Source organism: Nerophis ophidion, linkage group LG27, assembly GCF_033978795.1.
Source record: "Nerophis ophidion isolate RoL-2023_Sa linkage group LG27, RoL_Noph_v1.0, whole genome shotgun sequence".
Lineage (NCBI taxonomy): Eukaryota > Metazoa > Chordata > Actinopteri > Syngnathiformes > Syngnathidae > Nerophis > Nerophis ophidion.
Window position 1 is genome coordinate 11,590,815 of NC_084637.1, and position 22,143 is coordinate 11,612,957.

Below are 22,143 nucleotides of genomic sequence, written 5' to 3' on the forward strand. Positions count from 1 at the left end.
ATATGTTGGCTTTTTTATGCAGCTCTGTATTGGTCCGAGAGTTGCAGGTCTACCTAATGTGGTGACTGTTGGATCTATATAATATTTGAGGTTTATTGTTGACCGTGTATGAAAAAAAAACAACTGTGAAGTTCATCTTCAAGATATACAATTTTTTTCAGACTATTAGGTGCACTTACTTACTTACTTGCTTACTTACTTACAGTCTAAGAGAAGCAACGAACAATTTGCAGTCATGTTATGATAGAATATACATTCAATGACAGTTAATGCTAGCTATCCAGGTGGCTACAATTAGCTAACAACACCTAAAGCTAATGTGCATACATGTATTATGTACCGTACGAGAAGCCGTTAGAGGGCGGGATATACTGTGTAAAATACATTGGAAAGTTGGCGCCCTCTAGGCATCCGTGTAAATGTTGCAAACAGCCACTTTAAGATCCTTTCATTGTCACGAAAATCAACAATGCGCATTATAACCCGGTGTTACTAATGTACGTTTTTATTCTGATAGTGCGTACCGACCTCCAAGCAATTTTATTTCGTACATGGTGTAATGATAGGTGTGACCAAGAGATGGCACTCACACATGAGAGATACGTGTGGAGTGCAGGTTGACGCCTGTTCAATACATGACGCTAGCAAGTATCCGTAAGCAAGCAAGACCAAAACGTTGATGTTTCATTGAGAATATAGAACATTACTCACAGCCCTCAAGAATCCGTCAGAATGTTTTAGTATGACTTTGGTAAGCTACAAAGCTACACCAATGGATTGCATAATAGGTAATGTAGTCATACAGTATGGGCTGTGCTTCAACATGCATGTGTTGTTATGGTGTGTTTAAAGACCCCAAAATGGCACCGATTAAGAGACCTTATCTGGCTTTTTGTACCACAATATTACATACTTGCCAAACCTGAGACCTCCAAATTCGGGAGATGGGGGGTTGGGGGGTGTTTTAGGGGGTAACGGGGATATATATATTTTCAAGTATTTCTTTGTATATCCGTTCATGAATTAGTATATGCGTTCGGCCACCGTGTTCAATGGAGAAGTCTGATCGACAAGATTTGCAGGCAGCATACTCCTTCCCCTTCGAGCTGTCCTGGATGAACTGAAATTATTTGTTCCAATCATTTTGGAACTTGCAAGCATACTTCTTCTTCTTACTTGTCGTTGCCATGTCTCTTCTTTGTTCTCCTTCCTCTCTGTTACGTTTTCGGACATTACTACTTGCCATAGTTTTGAAGCAATGCATGATGGGAATCCGGATGTTGTGTGTCAGTGTGTTAACATGCCGGCCGGCCGCAATAGACACACGCTGAGAAATAGCTCCGTGCCTGCCTACTTTATGGGTTATAAATAAACCTATGGATACCGGAGACATATATAGTAGTCTCCTTTTTTAGGTGTGAGAGGACACTAAAGGTAGTGCCTTTAAGGCACGTCCCCAATATTGTTGTCGGGGTGGAAATCGGGAGAAATTCAGGAGAATGGTTGCCCCGGGAGATTTTCGGCAGGGGCACTGAAATTCGGGAGTCTCCAAGGATTGGGAGGGTTGATAAGCATGCAGTTTTATGCACAACCAACTTTTCTTACCAGGTGGGATCTGCTGATATATATTTAGGATCTGCATAAGTCCCAAAAATAGGCACACATCTGCCATTGTAGCCCACGCCGCAACAATATTTTCCTTTTTCTCTATCTTCTTGTTGTGACATTTCTAATACAAAGTAGCGTACAGCTGTAACTTATATCTGTCAGTAGACTCGCAATGGAAGCGCTAAAAACTACCACTACAACAAAAATGACAGAGAGAAAACACTGTCCAAGGGGAAGCACGTAAATAAGACCGCCCACAAAATGGCGCATCCAGAACAGACGGTCAGAAAGTGGTCTGTAAAACATAATCTATGCAGCATTTTAAGCAAAGCACCACCATTGCATGTTATGTAAACCACAAATAAGTGTTTCAAATGTAGAAAAAAATCCTAATATGACCCCTTTAATGCGCCGTATAATCAGGTGCGCCTTTTGTATGGCCATAGACCCGCTCATCAGCAGCTTTATAATTCCGATGCGACCTACAGTCCGAAAAATACAATATGGACATTTTCAAAATATAAATGTGAATACTTTTTTTCAAGTTAGTTTTTCTTTTTAAAGGCATGTCAAAATTGGGCTCTTTTGAGAATCAAGCACCATTTAGATTTCCAATTATTTTAAAATGGAGACTAGGGCTGCAAATCTTTAGGTGTCCTACGATTTGATTCAATATCGATTCTTGGGGACGCGATTCGATACATATCGATTTTTTTCGATTCAACGCGATTCAAAAACGATATTTTTCCAATTCAAAAGGATTCTGTATTCATTCAGTACATATAATTTCAACAGGATCTACCCCAGTCTGCTGACATGCTAGCAGAGTAGTAGATTTAAAAAAAAAAAAGCTTTTATAATTATAAAGGTCAATGTTTTATCAACTAATTGCAATAATGTAAATTTGTTTTAACTATTAAACGAACCAAAAATATGACTTATTTTATCTTTGTGAAAACATTGGACACCGTGTGTTGTCAAGCTTATGAGATGTGATGCAAGTGTAAGCCACTGTGACACTATTGTTCTTTTTAATTTTTATAAATGTCTAATGATAATGTCAATGAGGGATTTTTAATCACTGCTATGATGAAATTATAACTAATATTGATACTGTTGTTGATCATTTTTGTTTCACTACTTTTGATTTGTTCTGTGTCGTGTTTGTGTCTCCTCAATTCCTCTCTTTATTGCAGTTCAGAGTGTTGCTGGGTCATGTTTGGTTTTGGAATTGGATTGCATTGTTATGGTATTGCTGTGTATTGTTTTGTTGGATTGATAAAAAAAATCGATTTTTAAAAAAATGAGAATCGATTCTGAATCGCACAACGTTTTCGAATCGATTTTTTTTCCAACACCCCTTATGCAGACGTTGGTTTGATACACGTTTTTGAGTTAGGAGCTCTGTCACAGAACTAATATAAACTTGCAAATTGAAGTACCACTGTAATTAGTGTTATGCAAGGGACTTCAGTCTTCATTTAGTCATTCCGAGTCTCGACTTACTCTAAATTTGAACTTGCGCCTCGTTGGAACAGGAGCCACCTGTATTAGATGATACGCTAATTCCGCAAAACTAATATTTGGAAGCTTTGCATCTTAGCTTAGCATACATTGATCGACATTGGATTGGTTTTAGCTTCTTTAATACACACAATTCTGTATGAGGCCCCGGGTTAATTCAACGGTTACCATTTTGTTTGATTTTGTCTTTATTCCCTGTCAGAGTGGACAGTTTTTATGGTAGGTGTAATTTATTGTACCATACACTTTTTACTCTAAAGGTCAAGGACATTAGTAAAATCTACTTCCCTTGCTGCTCATTTGCGGTTGTCTGCCTTCTCTTTTGTCTTCAGTCAGTCGTCCGCTATTGCTTGGATTTCAGCGACGTCACGTCTGGCTCATAAAATATGCGCGGTGGTGAAGCCAGCGTCTGTTCTCAATAGGCACTAAGCGCCGTTCGGCCTTACTTGAAGAAAAACGCCCTATGCTTGTATTTTCGGCTGTACGAACCGTTGAAATCGTGAAAAGGACACGTTTCTCCAGAGTTCTACGAGAGGTAATCAAGAAGGGCGGAAAAGTGCAAAATATTACGAAAGACGACGATAAAAGTAGCACGCACTTCAGTCCGAGGGAGCAGAGTAGAACGCACGGGTTTGCAGTGATCACTTCGTCAAAGGTTTGTTTGTTATATTTTTAATACTAGTATTTTTCCGTTGAAGTATTATTTATTTGCGTTTTAGAAAGTTTGGGTCAATGATATTTTGTCAGGAAGGGTACTTCCAGGTATCCCCTCTTGTTTATTCTGTACACAATGTGTCAGAATACAGGTCAAAAATCAAATGTGGTGAGGATTCAGCTCGTTAAATGGATATGTCGTCACGGATGCTAGTTTGTTTACATGCAGAGCGCAAAGTAAAATCATGAAATTCAACCTTTCCCAGGCAGAAACGATGCGTATTTATCCGGCAGTCTTGATACCAATTTCCTTGACACAGCCACACATGAAGTTGTAGACCTCCAGGCTTTTTCAAGTTTTCATTCGTTTTATCGTGGAGGATGATGTCTGGAGCACACGATTGTTCGATATGTCTGGGAACTTCAACAACAAACAATTTTTGATATCCGTCGACAAATCTTTTTTTGATAACTTATATGGATTTTTTTCTTGTATATGCTTGTTGCAGGAAGATTAAAGCGCCTTGCGTACTCTGAGTTTGCAAGCTTCTTGCTGCACAATTGTTGTTGGCTTGTTTGACCACCATTGTTTTTCACTTCCGGGAACAAGTTACATGACGGAATACAAGCAATTGGCTTGCGATCACTGAAGTAGTTACTCAGAAAGTAACTTTTGGACTATGTGTATGGTCATTTTCCTTCCATCTTATTGGTTTAAAGCATTTGCTTGGACGTGAGCAGAGTACGTCACTGATACATCGCTTTGAATCTGAATTACAGAACATATTTTTGTTTTGGGCAGCACGGTGGTAACAAGTGTTAGTGCATGTGCCTCACAATACAAAGGTCCTGAGTAGTCCTGAGTTCGATCCCGGGCACGGAATATTTCTGTGTGGAGTTTGCATGTTCTGCCCGTGACTGCGTGGGTTCCCTCCGGGTACTTCGGCTTCCTCCCACCTCCTAAAACATGCACCTGGGGATAGGTTGATTGGCAACACTAAATTGGCCCTAGTGTGTGAATGTGAGTGTGAATGTTGTCTGTCTATCTGTGTTGGCCCTGCGATGAGGTGGCGACTTGTCCAGGGTGTGCGTCCCCTTCGGCCCGAATGCAGCTAAGATAGGTTCCAGCAACCGCCGCGAACCCAAAAAGGGACAAGCGGTAAAAAATGGATGGATGAATAGTTTGTATTGTGTTAGTTCTTACTACAAATAAGCAATGTTGGCCTTATCTTCATATTCAGATATGACATAGGGGAAAAAAGATGAAGTTTTAAGAATTTTCTTTGCAAAATTGTATTTCTACAACCTAATGTTGCAGATGAATGTAAATACAAGGAAATACAGATACAATATCGCATTCTGTGTATCATTGCGCAGAATTGTGTACCCACGGAAAAAAATCACATGCATCGGTGATTCGGCCTGTCTTACTTCGTCATACTCATTTGAGTTTGACTGCAAAATAAGCCACCATGGGGCCAAAGAAACTTGCAAGTGCTAGTATCACTTTGATAAATACTCTAAGAAACACTATTAATTTCAATTAAGAACTCTTAGCTTGTGGCCGGTCCACAAAATGATTTCCATCCTTGATAGAAAAAAATGAAGGAAGCTAATGTTGCAAAGGGAGTAAAGTTCTTGATACTCAAAGTCCTTATCAGGAAATCCCCCTCCAAACAATCTACTCTCCATTTCTCCCTTTCTAGGTTGATTGGCAACACCAAATTGGCCCGAGTGTGTGAATGCGAGTGTGAATGTTGTCTGTATCTGTGTTGGCCCTGCGATGAGGTGGCGACTTGTCCATGGTGTACATTGCCTTCCGCCCGAATGCAGCTGAGATAGGCTCCAGCAACCCCAAAAAGGGACAAGCGGTAGAAAATGGATGGATGGATTCTTGTTTTACGGTTTTCCACCCAGTTTACCTCTGTCTTCCAGCATTTTTGATAAAGGTGGTAAGTATCAAACTGTAATTTGGACCCACTTAAGCTATTATAGCGATCGTCCTTGTGGATCTATGTTCTTCTGTTAAATTGATGCACATTGAGATCTCCTTCAAATCCCTATTACAGGGGTCGGCAACCCTCAGCATACAATAAGCCATTTAAGCCTATTTCCCACCAAATAAAACCCACCTCGGACCGTAAATTCTGTTTAATCCTTAAATTAATGGTAACTGCCCCCAGTGGAGGAGTTCAAGTACCTCTGAGTCTTGTTCACGAGTGAGAGAAGAGTGGATCGTGAGATCGACAGGCGGATCGGTGCGGCGTCTTCAGTAATGCGGACGCTGTATCGATCCGTTGTGGTGAAGAAGGAGCTGAGCCGGAAGGCAAAGCTCTCAATTTACCGGTCGATCAACGTTCCCATCCTTCCTCACCTTTGGTCATGAGCTTTGGGTTATGACCGAAAGGACAAGATCACGGGTACAAGCGGCCGACATGAACTTCCTCCGCCGGGTGGCGGGGCTCTCCCTTAGAGATAGGGTGAGAAGCTCTGCCATCCGGGAGGAGCTCAAAGTAAAGCTGCTGCTCCTCCACATCGAGAGGAGCCAGATGAGGTGGTTCGGGCTCGTCCAACCGGTAGGAGGCCACGGGGAAGACCCAGGAAGCATTGGGAAGACTATGTCTCCCGGCTGGCCTGGGAACGCCTCAGGAAGAGCTGGACAAAGTGGCTGGGGAGAGGGAAGTCTGGGCTTCCCTGCTTAGGCTGCTGCCCCCGCGACCCGACCTCGGATAAGCGAAAGAAGATGGATGATGTTAAAACCACTTTTAGTTTCATCACACTTACGCTACAACATTTATCAAATCAAACACTAGACAAGAAATTACACATTTTATTTCTGGATGTTACGACGGAAAACACCAGATTCTTTTGAACTCTAGAAAGAGATGACGCATAGGGGGCGTGACCTACATTTCGACCGACAAAATACTAAAATGTTTTATTTGTATATTACCAAGCTCTTGAAAAATAACTGTTCAATTTAAGTAAACTAAATAAAATCTATTACATTAAAATGAAATGTTTTAAAGCCAACGGGAGCCAGCACTGAAAGAGCAGCATGCAGCCCAGCTGCCCGAGTAGTACTTCCTGTATACTTCCTGGAACAATATAGCTCGGTTGGTAGAGTGGCCGTGCCAGCAACTTGAGGGTTCCAGTTTCGATCCCCACTACCGCCATACTAATCACTGCCGTTGTGTCCTTGGGCAAGACACTTTACCCACCTGATCCCAGTGCCACCCACACTGCTTTAAATGTGACTTAGATATTGGGTTTTACTATGTAAAGTGCTTTGAGTCAGGAGAGAAAAAGCGCTATATAAATATAATTCACCTCACTTCACACTTCACTGTATGCCAACTAAAAAAAAATATAGGTATCAACTCCCAACGGTCTTGAAGTGGGCATTGCGTAGAAACATGCTAGATGCTGTTTGAAATTCTTAAATGCTACAAAGTAATGATACTCTGACCCCAAGTCAATACCAACAGGCCAAAAATACATCAATACCACCTTTTTCCAGCATTCTAAGGCCGAGTATTGTACAACACTTTTTCCTCAGCGAGTCGGGTTAGTGTCGAAGAAGAAAACATTTAACCGATGTTTCCCATATACGTGCTTATTTGTGGAAGCCCGTTAGGAATGTGGATTTTGCGTCCCCCGGTTTGCCTCCACTCATAAACAAATGATTGATTGATTGATACTTTTATTAGTAGATTGCACAGTTCAGTACATATTCCGTACAATTGACCACTAAATGGTAACACCCGAATAAGTTTTTCAACTTGTTTAAGTCGGGGTCCACGTTAATCAATTCATGGTACAAATATATACTATCAACATAATACAGTCATCACACAAGTTAATCATCATAGCATGTACATTGAATTATTTACATTATCTACAATCCGGGGGTGGGATGAGGAGCTTTGGTTGATATCAGAACTTCAGTCATCAACAATTGCATCAACAGAGAAATGTGGACATTGAAACAGTGTTGGTGTGATAATGGAAGTGTGGCAGTTTGGAGTAACTGCAGGTGTGGCGTAAATCCGCTTCACAACACACCTCATACACGCCTGGTTTTTCTAGCACATAAGGCAGGCCTGGGCAATTATTTTGACTCAGGGTTGGGTGCAAATTTAGAGAAAAAAATGTGTCTAGGGACTGGTTTATCTATTTTAGGAAAATAATACAAAACCTCATAAAGTCTGACTGAATGCTAAAAATGTTATGACAGACCGCCTTAAAAACGGAATGGAATTTTATTTTTTTCTATGAATGATAAAACCTTGAATATTGAGAACACATGAACGTCACACCCCCTCTCGATCGACATATTTTACAATCAAGCCAAATGCAACAAACTCAGCGAAATATGAACGTGAAGGGTAAAAAAAACAAAAAACATCTACAATCTGATATATGTGATATATCACTAAGCTTTAGAACTTTCTAGTAAAAATCTCCTTCCACGTCTGTCTCTGAAACACACATTTCAGGCTGGCCGCTCCGGAAACACTTTGTGGAAACGCTCCCCACCCACACTGCTTGGTGCTTCGTCTGACCTGCTGTGACGTAGATCACCATAGTAACTAGTAGGGTTGTACGTTATACGGGTATTAGTATAGTACCACGATACTAATGAATCATATTTGGTGCCATACCGCCTCTGAAAAGTACCGGTCCGCCACACCCTAAGATTATTTGTTAAAATAAAGCCAATAATGCCATTTTTTTCTCGTCCCCTTTATGATAATGGAAGTGTGGCAGTGTGGAGTAACTGCAGGTGTGGCGTAACTCCGCTTCACAACACACCTCATACACGCCTGGTTTTCTAGCACATAAGGCAGGCCTGGGCAAATATTTTGACTCGGGGGGCCAAACTTAGAGGAAAAAATTTGTCCGGGGACTGGTTTATCTATTTTAGGAAAAACCTAACAATAAAGTCTGATTGAATGCTAAAAATTATATGACAGACCGCCTTAAAAACGGAATGGATTTTTTTTTTTCTATGAACGATAAAACCTTGAAATTGAGAACATATGAACGTCGCACCCCCTCTCAATCGACGTATTTTACAATCAAGCCAAATGCAACAAACTTAGCGAAATATGAACGTGAAGGGTAAAAAAAAAATCTGATATATGTGATACGTCACTAAGCTTTAGAACTTTCTTGTAAAAATCTCCTTCCACGTCTGTCCCTGACACCCACATTTCAAGCTATGGAAACACTCTGTGGAAACGCTCCCCACCCACACTGCTTGGTGCTTCGTCTGACCTGCTGTAACGTAGATTACCATAGTAACTAGTAGGGTTGTACGTTATACGGGTATTAGTATAGTACCACGATACTAATGAATCATATTTGGTGCCATACCGTCTCTGAAAAGTACCGGTCCGCCACACCCTAAGATTTTTTGTTAAAATAAAGCCAATAATGCCATTTTTTTCTCGTCCTCTTTATGATAATGGAAGTGTGGCAGTGTGGAGTAACTGCAGGTGTGGCGTAACTCCGCTTCACAACACACCTCAATACACGCCTGGTTTTCTAGCAATTATTTTGACTCGGGGGGCCAAACTTCGAGAAAAAAAATCTGTCTGGGAACTGGTTTATCTATTTTAGGAAAATAATACAAAACCTCACAATAAAGTCTGATTGAATGCTAAAAATGTTATGACAGACCGCCTTAACGGAATGGAATTTATATTTTTTTCTATGAACGATAAAGCCTTGAATATTGACAACCTATGAATGTCGCACCCCCTCTCAATCGACATATTTCAAGCCAAATGCAACAAAAATTCAACAAACTCAGCGAAATGTAAACGTGTAGGGTAAAAAAACAAAAGATCATCTCCAATCTGATATATGTGATACAACACTAAGCTTTAGAACTTTCTAGTAAAAATCTCCTACGTCCGTCCCTGACACCCATATTTCAGGCCGGCCGCTCTGGAAACACTCTTTGGAAATGCTCCCCACCCACACTGCTTGGTGCTTCGTCTGACTTGCTGTGACGTAGATCACCATAGTAACTAGTAGGGTTGTACGGTATACGGGTATTAGTATAGTACCACGATACTAATGTATCATATTTGGTACCATACCGCCTCTGAAAAGTACCGGTCCGATTTTTTGTTAAAATAAAGCTAATAATGCCATTTTTTTCTAGTCCCCTTTATTTAGAAAAGCATCAAAGTACCGAAAAGTATCAAAATAATATCAGGACAACACTAGTCACTAAAATATCATGCAAAAGCGCAGATTCCAACCATTGAAATATGTTGTATAGTTTAAGACTTACGGTCATTAGAAAACATCACTGCACATCATAATGGCAGCTACACTTTCCATCTTAAAGATCTAAAAGAAATATTTGGGAATGTCCAGCGGGCCAGAATGAAAAGCTTAACAGGGTGCATGTGGCCCCCGGTCCTTAATTTGCCCAAGTCTGACATAAGACATGGCAGAATTGATCTGTGATGCACTTTGGCGACTTTATTATATTTAGCGATACAGGTACATGTTAAAAGTGAAAAGGTGTATCCTGCGTCATGCATTTATTTGGTAATCAAAAACAAGCGATCACGAAAGTATTCGCAGCCCAACTGAGAGAACAGGTCCGCCACCACAAGCCTAGAGAGTGTCCATTACCACATTGTGCAGAAAACCAAACCTTCATTACTTCCATAAGTGCTGACAAAGAGAACTTGTTTGGCAACACTTTGAAGTTGAACACTACTGGTTTACTTATTTCACCAGGAAGGCAAAGTGTTTTGCTGAACGTAGCTCTTTTTTTTTTTTGAGGGCCGGTGGCACGTTGCAAAAATATAATAAGCCAAAACAGAAAAATAGAGCAAAGGTACTGAGAAAAGGCTTAAATGCTGATACTAATAATGACTAAAACAGTTCTCTTGAAATATATATTTGAGCCTTTTTATTCACCTATTTCATTACAAATGACGTCACACTACCACCATATTGAGAGATTGTGAATAACAATATTGTTTATTTGATATACTTGCAATCTCCATGCTACTGTTGTTGATTTTAGAATGTAAAATAGTATAGAATTGTTATTTTTTCACCATATCGTTTTTTTTTTTTTTATATATATACTGGGAGATTATAAGACACTACTGTTCTTTTTGTAATGTACTATAGTTAACTATTGTTATTTTTTTACCATATTCATTAGCAGATTGTTTGTTTTGATATTCTGGGTGATTATAAACCACTGCTGTTCTTTTTAGAATGTACTATAGTTAACTATTGTTATTTTTTTACCATATTCATTAGCAGATTATTGTCTGTTTGGGAGATTATAAACCACTGCTGTTCTTTTTGGAACGCATCATTAGAAGGTGAAGCTTAAAAAGTTTGAATATCATGTAAAAGTCCATTCATTTCAGCAATGCAACTTCAAATGTGAAACTAATGTCACATAAAGACTGTACCTACAAAGTGAGATACGTCAAGCTTTTATCATTTTGATACTCATGGTTTATCAATGTCAATCAATCAATGTGTATTTATATAGCCCTAAATCACAAGTGTCTCAAAGGGCTGCACAAACCATAACGACATCCATGGCTCAGCACCCACATAAGGGCAAGGAAAAACTCACAACCCAGTGGGACGTCGATGAGAATGACTATGAGAAACCTTGGAGAGGACCGCAAATGTGGGTAACTAGGGGAAACCGGTGCATAGGACGTTGAGTGGGTCTAACAAAGGGGTCGGCGACCCAAAATGTTAAAAGAGCCATATTGGACCAAAAATATATTTTTTAAAAATTGTCTGGAGTCGCAAAAAATGAAAAGCCATATATAAGTGTTATAATGAGGGCAACACATGACGTAAGTGTCTATATTAGCTATGTTAGCCTACTATCAAAATAACTGTGTCACAGGCTGACACAAATCTTCATTGACAGACATGTTGAAATATAATATTTGTTCTACCCATTTTTACAAAATTGGAAAACATTAGTAAAACAGAGGCTTCTTAGAGGATGAGATAATGTTTAGATATTACTGGCTTAGAATGGCCAAAGGTCCAAGTTAAAGAAAATGGCGGGCTGTCTTCTTTGAATGGATTTATGACAATATATGCAAGCTGGGTAATGTTTGCTGTGGTCTGGAACAACATGGCACACAAGCAACTATCAGAAATGCAACCAATACAGATAATATGTCACGAGAGATACAGATATTAATTAAATAGACAGAGGACATAGGAAATTAAATGAGCTCAAATATACATACAAGTGAGGCTTAATGATGCAATATGTATATAAGTATGAAAATTGTAATTTTCCTGAAGGAATAAATAAAGTACTATCTATCTAATCTAATCTAATGCTATCCTAAATACCATGTTAGCATTGATTCGCTTGAAGTCATGCATTCCACACAAGTCAATAACATCAACAAAGCTCACATTTGTTCATTCACACACAGCATAAATATTTTGGTGGACAAAATGAGACAAAGAAAGAGTGGCATAAAACAAGAACTCCGGTGAGTTCAAGGAATGCCAAAATTAGTAGGACAAAATGGCACTCGCCAAATACTCTCATCAGAAAAGCATGTTTACTATTAATAGTGGGATTGTCCTCGTATAGAAACCCTATTAAAACAAAAATATATTTTTCCCCATCTTTTTTTTATCTTTCATACATTTTTGAAAAGCTCCAGGGAGCCACTAAGGAGGCACTAAAGAGCCGCAGGTTGCAGACCCCTTGGTCTAACATAATATTGTGAAAGTCCAGTCCAAAGTGGCTTAAAGTTTTTGAAATCTTTAAATTTTCCGACATTTTCAATGTTTGTTTTTCCGAAGCTGTAAGTAATAATCATCAAAATTATATTAAAATAAGTCTTGAAATAACTGAGTTGCATGTTAGGAGCCTATGTCATAAATTACTTTCACCTTGTCAAGGTAATTGCACGATATTTTTGGAGTTTCACCTGTGCATTTTGGCAGCTCCGATGTGTGCAAAAAGATTTTAAATACACGACACTTTGAAGTGTTTTTTAATGGTGAAGTGCAGGGGTCGGGAACCTTTTCGGCTGAGAGAGCCATACAAGCCAAATATTTTCAAAAGTATTTCCGTGAAAGCCATATAATATATTTTTTAAAGACTGAATACAACCAAATGCGTGTATTTTTAAATAAGACCAACATTTTTAGAGTATAATAAGTCTCTTATTCTTTTTTAATAACATTGTTATTCTGAAGCTAAACAACAATAAATAAAAAACTTCTTACCATTAAAGCGACTTCTTGAACAGGTGCGGTAGAAACCGGATGGAAGGATTAAAATGCATGCGAATGTTTTATATTTTTAACGTTATTTTTGACACTGTGATTACCAGCGGAATTATTCATTACTTACCGTGTTAAGCAATGTCAGCTAAAATTTATCTGAGAGCCAGATGCAGTCATCAAAAGAGCCACAGGTTCCCTACCCCTGGTTTAGTGGATTTAAAAGTACCGTATTTTTCCGAGTATAAATCGCTCCAGAATATAAGTCGCATCTGTCGAAAATGAATAGGAAGGAAAAAAAAAACTATATAAGTCGCATTGTTTGGGGACATTTATTTGATAAAAATAAATAAGAATAGACATTTGAAAGACAATTTAAAATATATAAAAAATAGTGAACAACTGGCTGAATAAGTGTTTTTGATTGATTGTTGATTGAAACTTTCATTAGTAGATTGCACAGTTCAGTACATATTCCGTACAATTGACCACTAAATGGTAACACCCGAATACGTTTTTGAACTTGTTTAAGTCGGGGTCCACGTTAATCAATTCATGGTAAATGGAACTAAGTGGTAATTGGAAGTAATAAAATGGTAATGTATGTTATATGACGCATAAATAAGAGAAGGTGCCTGGTATGTTAATGTAACATATTATGGTAAGAGTCATTCAAATAACTATAACATTTAGAACATGCTATACGTTTACCAAATCTGTCGCTCCTAATTGCTAAATCCCATTAATCTTATACGTCTAGTCTCTTACGTGAATGAGCTAAATAATATTATTTGATATTTTACGGTAATGTGTCAATAATTTCACACATAAGTCGCTCCTGAGTATAAGTCGCACCCCCAGCCAAACTATGAAAAAAACTGAGATGTATAGTCTGAAAAATAGGGTACTTGGCTTTGTTGTTTATTTCAATGGTGGTATGGAGAATGTTATCTGTATTCCATCCATCCATTTTCTACTGTTTGTCTCCTTTGGTAGTGAGTGGTGAAATTAAGGGTATCCTGACAAGCCATGTGTGAGATGTACTGAGGTTCAGCTCCAGTGTGGTTCTTACCTGGGTGCCCATGTCCTTGGATGGGTAGTAGTCCATGTAGTCTTGTCCTGAGCACAAGTTGCTGGCATTAAGAATCCATAGGAGCACAGCTGGTATCCACATAGTGAGGAGGAGGTGGAGATGAGGATCTGCTGAGAGTTCCGAGCAGGAGAGGGCAGCTGAAGTGAAAGTAAGGGTAGAGGAAGAAGAAAAAGGAGGAGGAGGACGAGGTTGTCACAAGCTGAGACGGTCTCCTTCAGTCATGTCTAGCCGGGGACAAAGTTGCTCTTCCGGCGCAGGTTGCTTGGATCTGGGAAGCGAGTTGAATCCAGCATGGTGAAGAGAAGGTCTTCTGCGGGTCACGGCGCGGCTCCTCTGTCGGCGTGCGTCACCTCAGGTGGGACGTCAGCTGAGAGCGGCCGTCCCGTCGCCCTTCACACTTCTTTATCTTTATTTGTATTTTCTCCTCAGACGGCAGCAGCTGTGCTCTTCCCTCCCGTTTGTCTCCAGCTCACACCCGCCGTCTCTTCCTCAACAAATCTTCAAGGAAAAAAAGAAAAAAAAAAAAAAAAAACCTTAAAAAAAGGAAGACACAAGTCAGAATCGGAGCATCAGAGAGAGTTCCCCAAGAAGAAGTAATTCCAAATAACAAAAAAAATGTAGATGGCGGGTTGTCGTTTTGTTGTTGCAGGGTTTGAAAGTGTCATGTGGTGGAGGAGTGAGGAGAAGCTGCATGCAGACGTCTAGGAGGAGTGAAGGAGAAAGAATACCAGACTGGAAGGCTCAGAGCTGGTGGGTGGAGCCCGGTATCTGCGGGATGATTTATGCATGATAACTGGTTATACTGCCACTCGCTCGTTTCCTCTTTATTTTATTTTTTTTTATTTTTCCTAAAGAAATTGCATGTCTCCTTCAAGGATTTCCACTATTTTTACCCCACATTCCTCACATCTTAAAGCCGTTGAAATAGTACGCGCTCACCTCCGCCTCTAAGTGCCTTTTTATTGGACGTTAATACTTTTTTTTTTTTTGGCGGTTTCTGCTTTACATCATTCTGCCGCGCTTCTTCCTCACAGGAGAAATGAAGCGACCCCCCCGCCCCCCCCCCAGACGGTGCTTTTAGTGCAAGGTCATGCTTTGCATACTTCCATGAGTGCCCCAAGGCTGGGGGCATGTGTGTCACAGGAGGAGGAGGAGGAAAGGTGGACGGCAGAAACCTGACTTTGAGTTATTGTCTTCCAACCCCCCTCCCCTCCACACACATGCACACACACATACTGGTTATTATTTGGAATGGGGACCATGTTTCTGATTATCACTTGTGGGGGCCACCCTTTCTGCAAGTTGTGGAGGCATTAAAAAAAATAGTTAAAAGCCTACTGAAATGAGATTTTCTTATTTAAACGGGGATAGCAGGTCCATTCTACGTGTCATACTTGATCATTTCGCGATATTGCCATATTTTTGCTGAAAGGATTTAGTAGAGAACATCGACGATAACGTTCGCAACTTTTGGTCGCTAATAAAAAAGCCTTGCCTGTACCGGAAGTAGCAGACGATGTGCGTGTGACGTCACGGGTTGTAGAGCTCCTCACATTGTTTATAATCATAGCCAGCAGACGCTAGAGCTATTCGGACCGAGAAAGCGACAATTTCCCCATTAATTTGAGCGAGGATCAAAGATTTGTGGATGAGGAAATTTAGAGTGAAGGACTAGATTAGATTAGATTAGATAGTACTTTATTTATTCCGTCAGGAGAGTTCCTTCAGGAAAATTAAAATTTTCAGCACAATCCCATTCAAGATCAGACAAACATTACAGGGAGACAGAACAGGATCGCTGACGGGTCTGCCAGCGTCCAGCGCCCTTACAAAAAAGATGAGATACAGGTAAACAAGGACTAGAAGAAAAGAGAAAAAAAAAGGCGATTGCAGTGGGAGCGATTCAGTTGTTATTAGAAACATTTACTAGGATAATTCTGGAAAATTCCTCATCTGCCTATTGTGTTGCTAGTGTTTTAGTGAGATTAAATAGTACCTGAAAGTCGGAGGGGTGTGGCCGCGGGTGTGTTGACCGCCAGAGTCTTTGAGGGAAGTCACGCAGCTGCAGCAGGACGGAAGCTCCGCTGATATCTCCGGTAAGAGCCGACTTATTACCACAATTTTCTCACATAAAACTGCCGGTTGACTTGTAGTCGGGATCCATGTTCGCTTGACCGCTCTGATCCATAGTAAAGCTTCACCTTCGGGAATTTTAAACAAGGAAACAAGCTTCCCACCTCCATCTTTCTACTTTGACTTCTCCATTATTAATTGAACAAATTGCAAAAGATTCAGCAACACAGATTTCCAGAATACTGTGTAATTATGCGTTTAAAGCAGACTACTTATAGCTTGGATCAGGCTGGAAAATAATGTCCGCTACAACCCGAGACGTCAAACGCACACGTCATCATACCGCGACGTTTTCAACACGACACTTTGCGGGAAATTTAAAATTGCAATTTAGTAAACTAAAAAGGCCGTATTGGCATGTGTTGCAATGTTAATATTTCATCATTGATATATAAACTATCAGACTGCGTGGTCGGTAGTAGTGGGTTTCAGTAGGCCTTTAAAGTAGCCACATACACCTCTTTAATCTCTGGATTAATTAAGTAATGTGCTGATCATTCTTACATGGGATCCTGGGGAAAAAAGGTTAATACGGTTCATGGGGACCACATTTAAATAATTTTGCATAATTCACACAGGTACGTAAAAAAGCAGCGAGTGCAGTACCACTTTCAGCCCGATGAGGGGCTGCTGTGCAAATGTCTCACACTCAAACTAACCAGTAAACATGTTTTATGGGCCAAAGCCTAAAAATCACTTAGATGCAATCCGAAGACGCCTATCATTTAAAAAGGTTTCCCTTTAGAGGACCTGTTTTTTTTGTCCCCATACCGTCGGAGGTCCCCTAAAGGTGACTGTGTAAACCAGGCCTGGGTAATTATTTTGACTCGGGGGGGCCACATTTAGGGAAAATAATGTGTCTGGGGGCCGGTATATCTATTTTTGGAACACTAATACAAAACCTCACAATAATGTCTGATTGAATACTAAAAACGTTATGACAGACCGCCTTAAAAACCAGTATGGAATTTTTCCATTTTTCTATGAACGATAAAACAGTGAACATTGACAACATATGAATGTCACACCCCCTTTCCATCGACATATTTTATGGGCCAAAGCTTAAAAATCACTTAGGCGTCTTCAGATTGGATCCGACTATCATTTAAAAAGGTTTCCCTTTATGGGACCTGTTTTTTTTTTTTGTCCCCATACCGTCGGAGGTCCCCTAAAGGTGACTGTGTAAACCAGGCCTGGGCAGTTATTTTGACTCCGGGGCCACATTTTGAGGGGAAAAAATGTGTCTGGGGGCTGGTATATCTATTTTTATGAACACTAATACAAAACCTCACAATGTCTGATTGAATGCTAAAAACGTTATGACAGACCGCCTTAAAAAACGGAATGGATTTTTTAAATTTTTCTATGAATGATAAAACACTGCATATTAACGTATGAATGTCACACCCCCTTTCGATCGACATATTTTACAATCAACTGAAACGCAACAGAAATGCAACAAACAGTGAAATATAAACGCGAAGAATACACAATAAACCCACCTACAATATGATGTATCAGATATTTGATGAATTTCCCCCAGGGATTAATAAAGTACTTTTTATTCTATTCTATATATCACTAAGCTTTAGAACTTTGTTGTGAAAAGCTCCTTCTGCGTCTGTGGAAACGCTTCCCACCCACACTGCTTGGTGCCTCGTCTGAGCTGCTGTGACGTAGATTAACATAGTAACTAATTAGATCAATCAATCAATGTTTATTTATATGGCCCTGAATCACTAGTGTCTCAAAGGGCTGCACAAACCACTACGACATCCTCGGTAGAGCCCACATAAGGGCAAGGAAAACTCACCCCCAGGGGACCGAAAGCAATGGATGTCGAGCGGGTCTAACATGATACTGTAAAAGTTCAATCCATAGTGGATCCAACATAACCGTGACAGTCCAGTCCAAAGTGGATCCAACACAGTAGCGAGAGTCCCGTCCACAGTGGAGCCAGCAGGAAACCATCCCAAGCGGAGGCGGATCAGCAGCGCATAGATGTCCCCAACCGATACACAGGCGAGCGGTCCATCCTGGGTCCTGACTCTGGACAACCAGTATTTCATCCATGGTCACCGGACCGGACCCCCTCCACAAGGGAGAGGGGGACAGAGGAGAAAAAGAAAAAAAAGGGCAGATCAACTGGTCTAAAAAAGGTGTTTACTTAAAGGCTAGAGTATACAAATGAGTTCTACTGAGGTAGGATCTCGAACTGTTACCGGGAGGGCATTCCAGAGTACTGGAGCACGAACGGGAAACGCTCTATAGCCCGCAGACTTTTTTTGGGCTCTGGCAATCACTAATAAGCCGTAGTCTTTTGAACGCAGATTTCTTGCCGGGACATATGGTACAATACAATGGGCAAAATAGGCTGGAGCTAGACCGTGTAGTATTTTATACGCAAGTAGTAAAACCTTAAAGTCACATCTTAAGTGCACAGGAAGCCAGTGCAGGTGAGCCAGTACAGGCGTAATATGATCAAACTTTCTTGTTCTTGTCAAAAGTCTAGCAGTCGCATTTTGTTCCAACTGTAATCTTTTAATGCTAGACATGGGGAGACCCGAAAATAATATGTTACAGTAATCGAGACAAGACCTAACAAACGCATGGATAATGATCTCAGGGTCTTTAGTGGACAAAATGGAGCAAATTTTAGCGATATTACGGAGATGAAAGAAGGCCGTTTTAGTAACGCTTTTAATGTGTGACTCAAAGGAGAGAGTTGGGTCGAAGGTAATACCCAGATTTTTTACCGAGTCGCCTTGTTTAATTGTTTTATTGTCAAATGTTAAAGTTGTATTATTAAATAGAGGTCGGTGTCTAGCAGGACCGATAATCAGCATTTACCTTAAGCGCAGATTACTGCACATCATAATGGCAGCTACACTTTTTATTTTAAAGATCTAAAAAAAAATATTTAGGAATGTCCGGCGGGCCAGATTGAAAAGCTCAGCGGGCCGCATGTGGCCCCCGGGCCTTAATTTGCCCAGGTCTGGTGTAAACAGAGCGATGTCCCCATTAAGTAAGCATTGCCAGAACACACACACACACACACATACACAACCTTCCAAGGTGAAGCAGGACGGCGGCATATATTATGGGGACGGACCAGACATGAAAAAGACAAGAGAGACATCCAAGCTGTGAGAAAGGGGAGTGTCTGGGAACTGCTTGGCTGGGGGGAGAAAAAAAAAAAAACATCCGCTTTTTTTTTTTTCCCCCCCCTTCGGCAGCCTTTTCAAGGATTAGAGATGCACATGCATGCACACGGTGGCAAGTGTCTGCATGCAGGTATGCTTCGTGTGTTGAAATCTGTGCAAGACAAATTCCACATTCCAGTCATTGCTGTCTCCGTCTTATCAACTGAGCTTTAGACATATAACAAGATATTATAGATCTGTTTTTACAACATGCCCGCCTTGGACAGAAAGTGGTTCAACTTTTGTCTTATTTTCTTACATACCTGCCTCCTATTGCTCCCCTGTGTGCGTTAATGTTGAACTCTAACTACGAACAGCCGCTTCCTCCGTTTTCTCCATTTTCAATGGTGGCTTTAGATCGATGACCCTTCCTCACCTCTTCCTCCCACCTGACATGACGTGGAGTTCAAGTCCTGCACAAGTCAAGCACAAGTAATCAAAAGCATGCAGCCCCACTCGTGAGCATTTTCTGGCCTTGGAGCACACACACTGCACACTTTAATATGTTTTCTATTAAGATTTGGACTATGCGCAAAAGATAAAGTGCACTATATGCTCTTATTTTGTTGTGCTTATGTTTTGTCTTGTTTTATTCTGATTAAATTCATGGTCAAAAAATTCAAAGCTAGATAGTTCATTGCACTTGGAAAATGTAAAAAAAAAAAAAAAAAAATGTAAATCATAACAGTAATACTGGCCCTGAATTACGTGGTTATCTGTTTGATACCAACATTTGTTTGTAGAAACCATTATCTTCCTCAATTACACAGCACACTAGTCTGTGGAGCAACAAAACTGCCATTAATTTTGACATATGGATGCCACCCGAACGCCTCCCTAGGGAGGTGTTTAGGGCACGTCCAACCGGTAGGAGGCTACAGGGAAGACCCAGGACACGTTGGGAAGATTATGTCTCCCGGCTGGCCTGGGAAGAGCTGGACGAAGTGGCTGGGGAGTGGATGGTTTGGGCTTCCCTGTTTAGGCTGCTGCCCCCGCGACCCAACCTCGGATAAGCGGAAGAAGATGGATGGATATTTGTCAAAATATTAGTGATTCCTACAGCCCCCAAAAAGTCTGGGTTCGGGCTCCAGTACTGCGGAATGCCCTCCCGGTAACAGTTCGAGATGCCACCTCAGTGGAAGCATTTAAGTCTCACCTTAAAACTCATTTGTATACTCTAGCCTTTAAATAGACCCCCTTTTTAGACCAGTGGATCTGCCGTTTCTTTTATTTTTCTCCTCTGTGGCACTCTTCCTTGTGGAGGGGGTCCGGTCCGGTGGCCACGGATGAAGTACTGGCTGTCCAGAGTCGGGACCCAGGATGGACCGCTCGTCCAGAGTCGGGACCCAGGATGGACCACTCACCTGTGTATCCGCTGGGGACATCTCTGCGCTGCTGATCCGCCTCCACTATGGACGGGACTCTCGCTACTGTGTTGGATCCACTTTGGACTGGACTCTCACAGTTGTGTTGGATCCACTATGGATTGAACTTTCAATGTATCATGTTAGACCAACTCGAGATCCATTCCTTTCGGTCCCCTAGGGGTGAGGGGGTTGCCCATATATGCGGTCCTCTCCAAGGTTTCTCATAGTCATCATTGTCACTGTCACCGACGTCCCACTGGGGTGAGTTTTCCTTGCCCTTATGTGGGCTCTACCGAGGATGTCGTTGTGGTTTATGTTGTGGTTTGTGCAGCCCTTTGAGACACTAGTGATTTAGGGCTACATAAATAAACATTGATTGATTGATTGCCCTGCCCCAAGTGGAAGTGAAGTGAATTATATTTATATAGCGCTTTTTCCTCAAGTGACTCAAAGCGCTTTACATAGTGAAACCCAATATCTAAGTTACATTTAAACCAGTGTGGGTGGCACTAGGAGCAAGTGGGTAAAGTGTCTTGCCCAAGGACACAACGGCATTGACTTGGATGGCGGAAGCGGAGATCGAACCTGCAATCCTCAAGTTGTTGGCACAGCCACTTGAACTCTGTATAGCTCGGTTGGTAAAGTACCTCGGAGTCTTGTTCACGATTGGGGGAAGAGTGGATCGTGAGATTGACAGGCGGATTGGTGCGGCGTCTTCAGTATTGCGGACGTTGTATCGATCCGTTGTGGTGAAGAAGGAGCTGAGCCGGAAGGCAAAGCTCTCAATTTACCGGTCGATCTATATTCCCATCCTCACCTATGGTCATGAGCTTTGGGTCATGAGCGAAAGAACAAGATCACGGGTACAAGCGGCCAAAATGAGTTTCCTCCGCCGTGTGGCGGGGCTCTCCCCTAGAGATAGGGTGAGAAGCTCTGCCATCCGGGAGGAACTCAAAGTAAAGCCGCTGCTCCTCCACATCAAGAGGGGCCAGATGAGGTGGTTCGGGCATCTGGTCAGGATGCCTCCCGAAAGCCTCCCTAGGGAGGTGTTTAGGGCACGTCCAACCGGTAGGAGGTCACGGGGAAGACCCAGGACACGTTGGGAAGACTATGTCTCCCAGCTGGCCTGGGAACGCCTGGGGATCCCCGGGAAGAGCTAGACGAAGTGGCTGGGGAGAGGGAAGTCTGGGTTTCCCTGTTTAGGCTGTTGCCCCCGGGACCCGACCTCGGATAAGCGGAAGAAGATGGATGATTGATTGATTTTTTTTTTTTTTACACATATATTCAATAC

At 41.3% G+C, this 22,143-nt stretch overlaps 1 protein-coding gene across 2 annotated transcripts in view; it reads right to left on the reverse strand.

Moving 5' to 3' along the window:
* The window catches only part of LOC133544242 (vascular endothelial growth factor C-like), a 40,287-nt gene extending 20,394 nt beyond the window's left edge, over positions 1 to 19,893 (reverse strand). The window contains exons 1-2 of one of the 2 annotated variants that reach the window (XM_061889397.1): positions 19,749 to 19,893; positions 14,129 to 14,647 (exon numbers count right to left, since the gene is read on the reverse strand). In XM_061889397.1, coding sequence (XP_061745381.1) covers positions 14,129 to 14,230 — 102 coding nt within the window. In that variant the 5' untranslated portion in view covers positions 14,231 to 14,647; positions 19,749 to 19,893. Of the gene's footprint in view, positions 1 to 14,128; positions 14,882 to 19,748 lie in introns of those variants that run through there. The other variant, XM_061889396.1, reaches the window with a different exon arrangement.
* Positions 19,894 to 22,143: the final 2,250 nt, after the last annotated feature.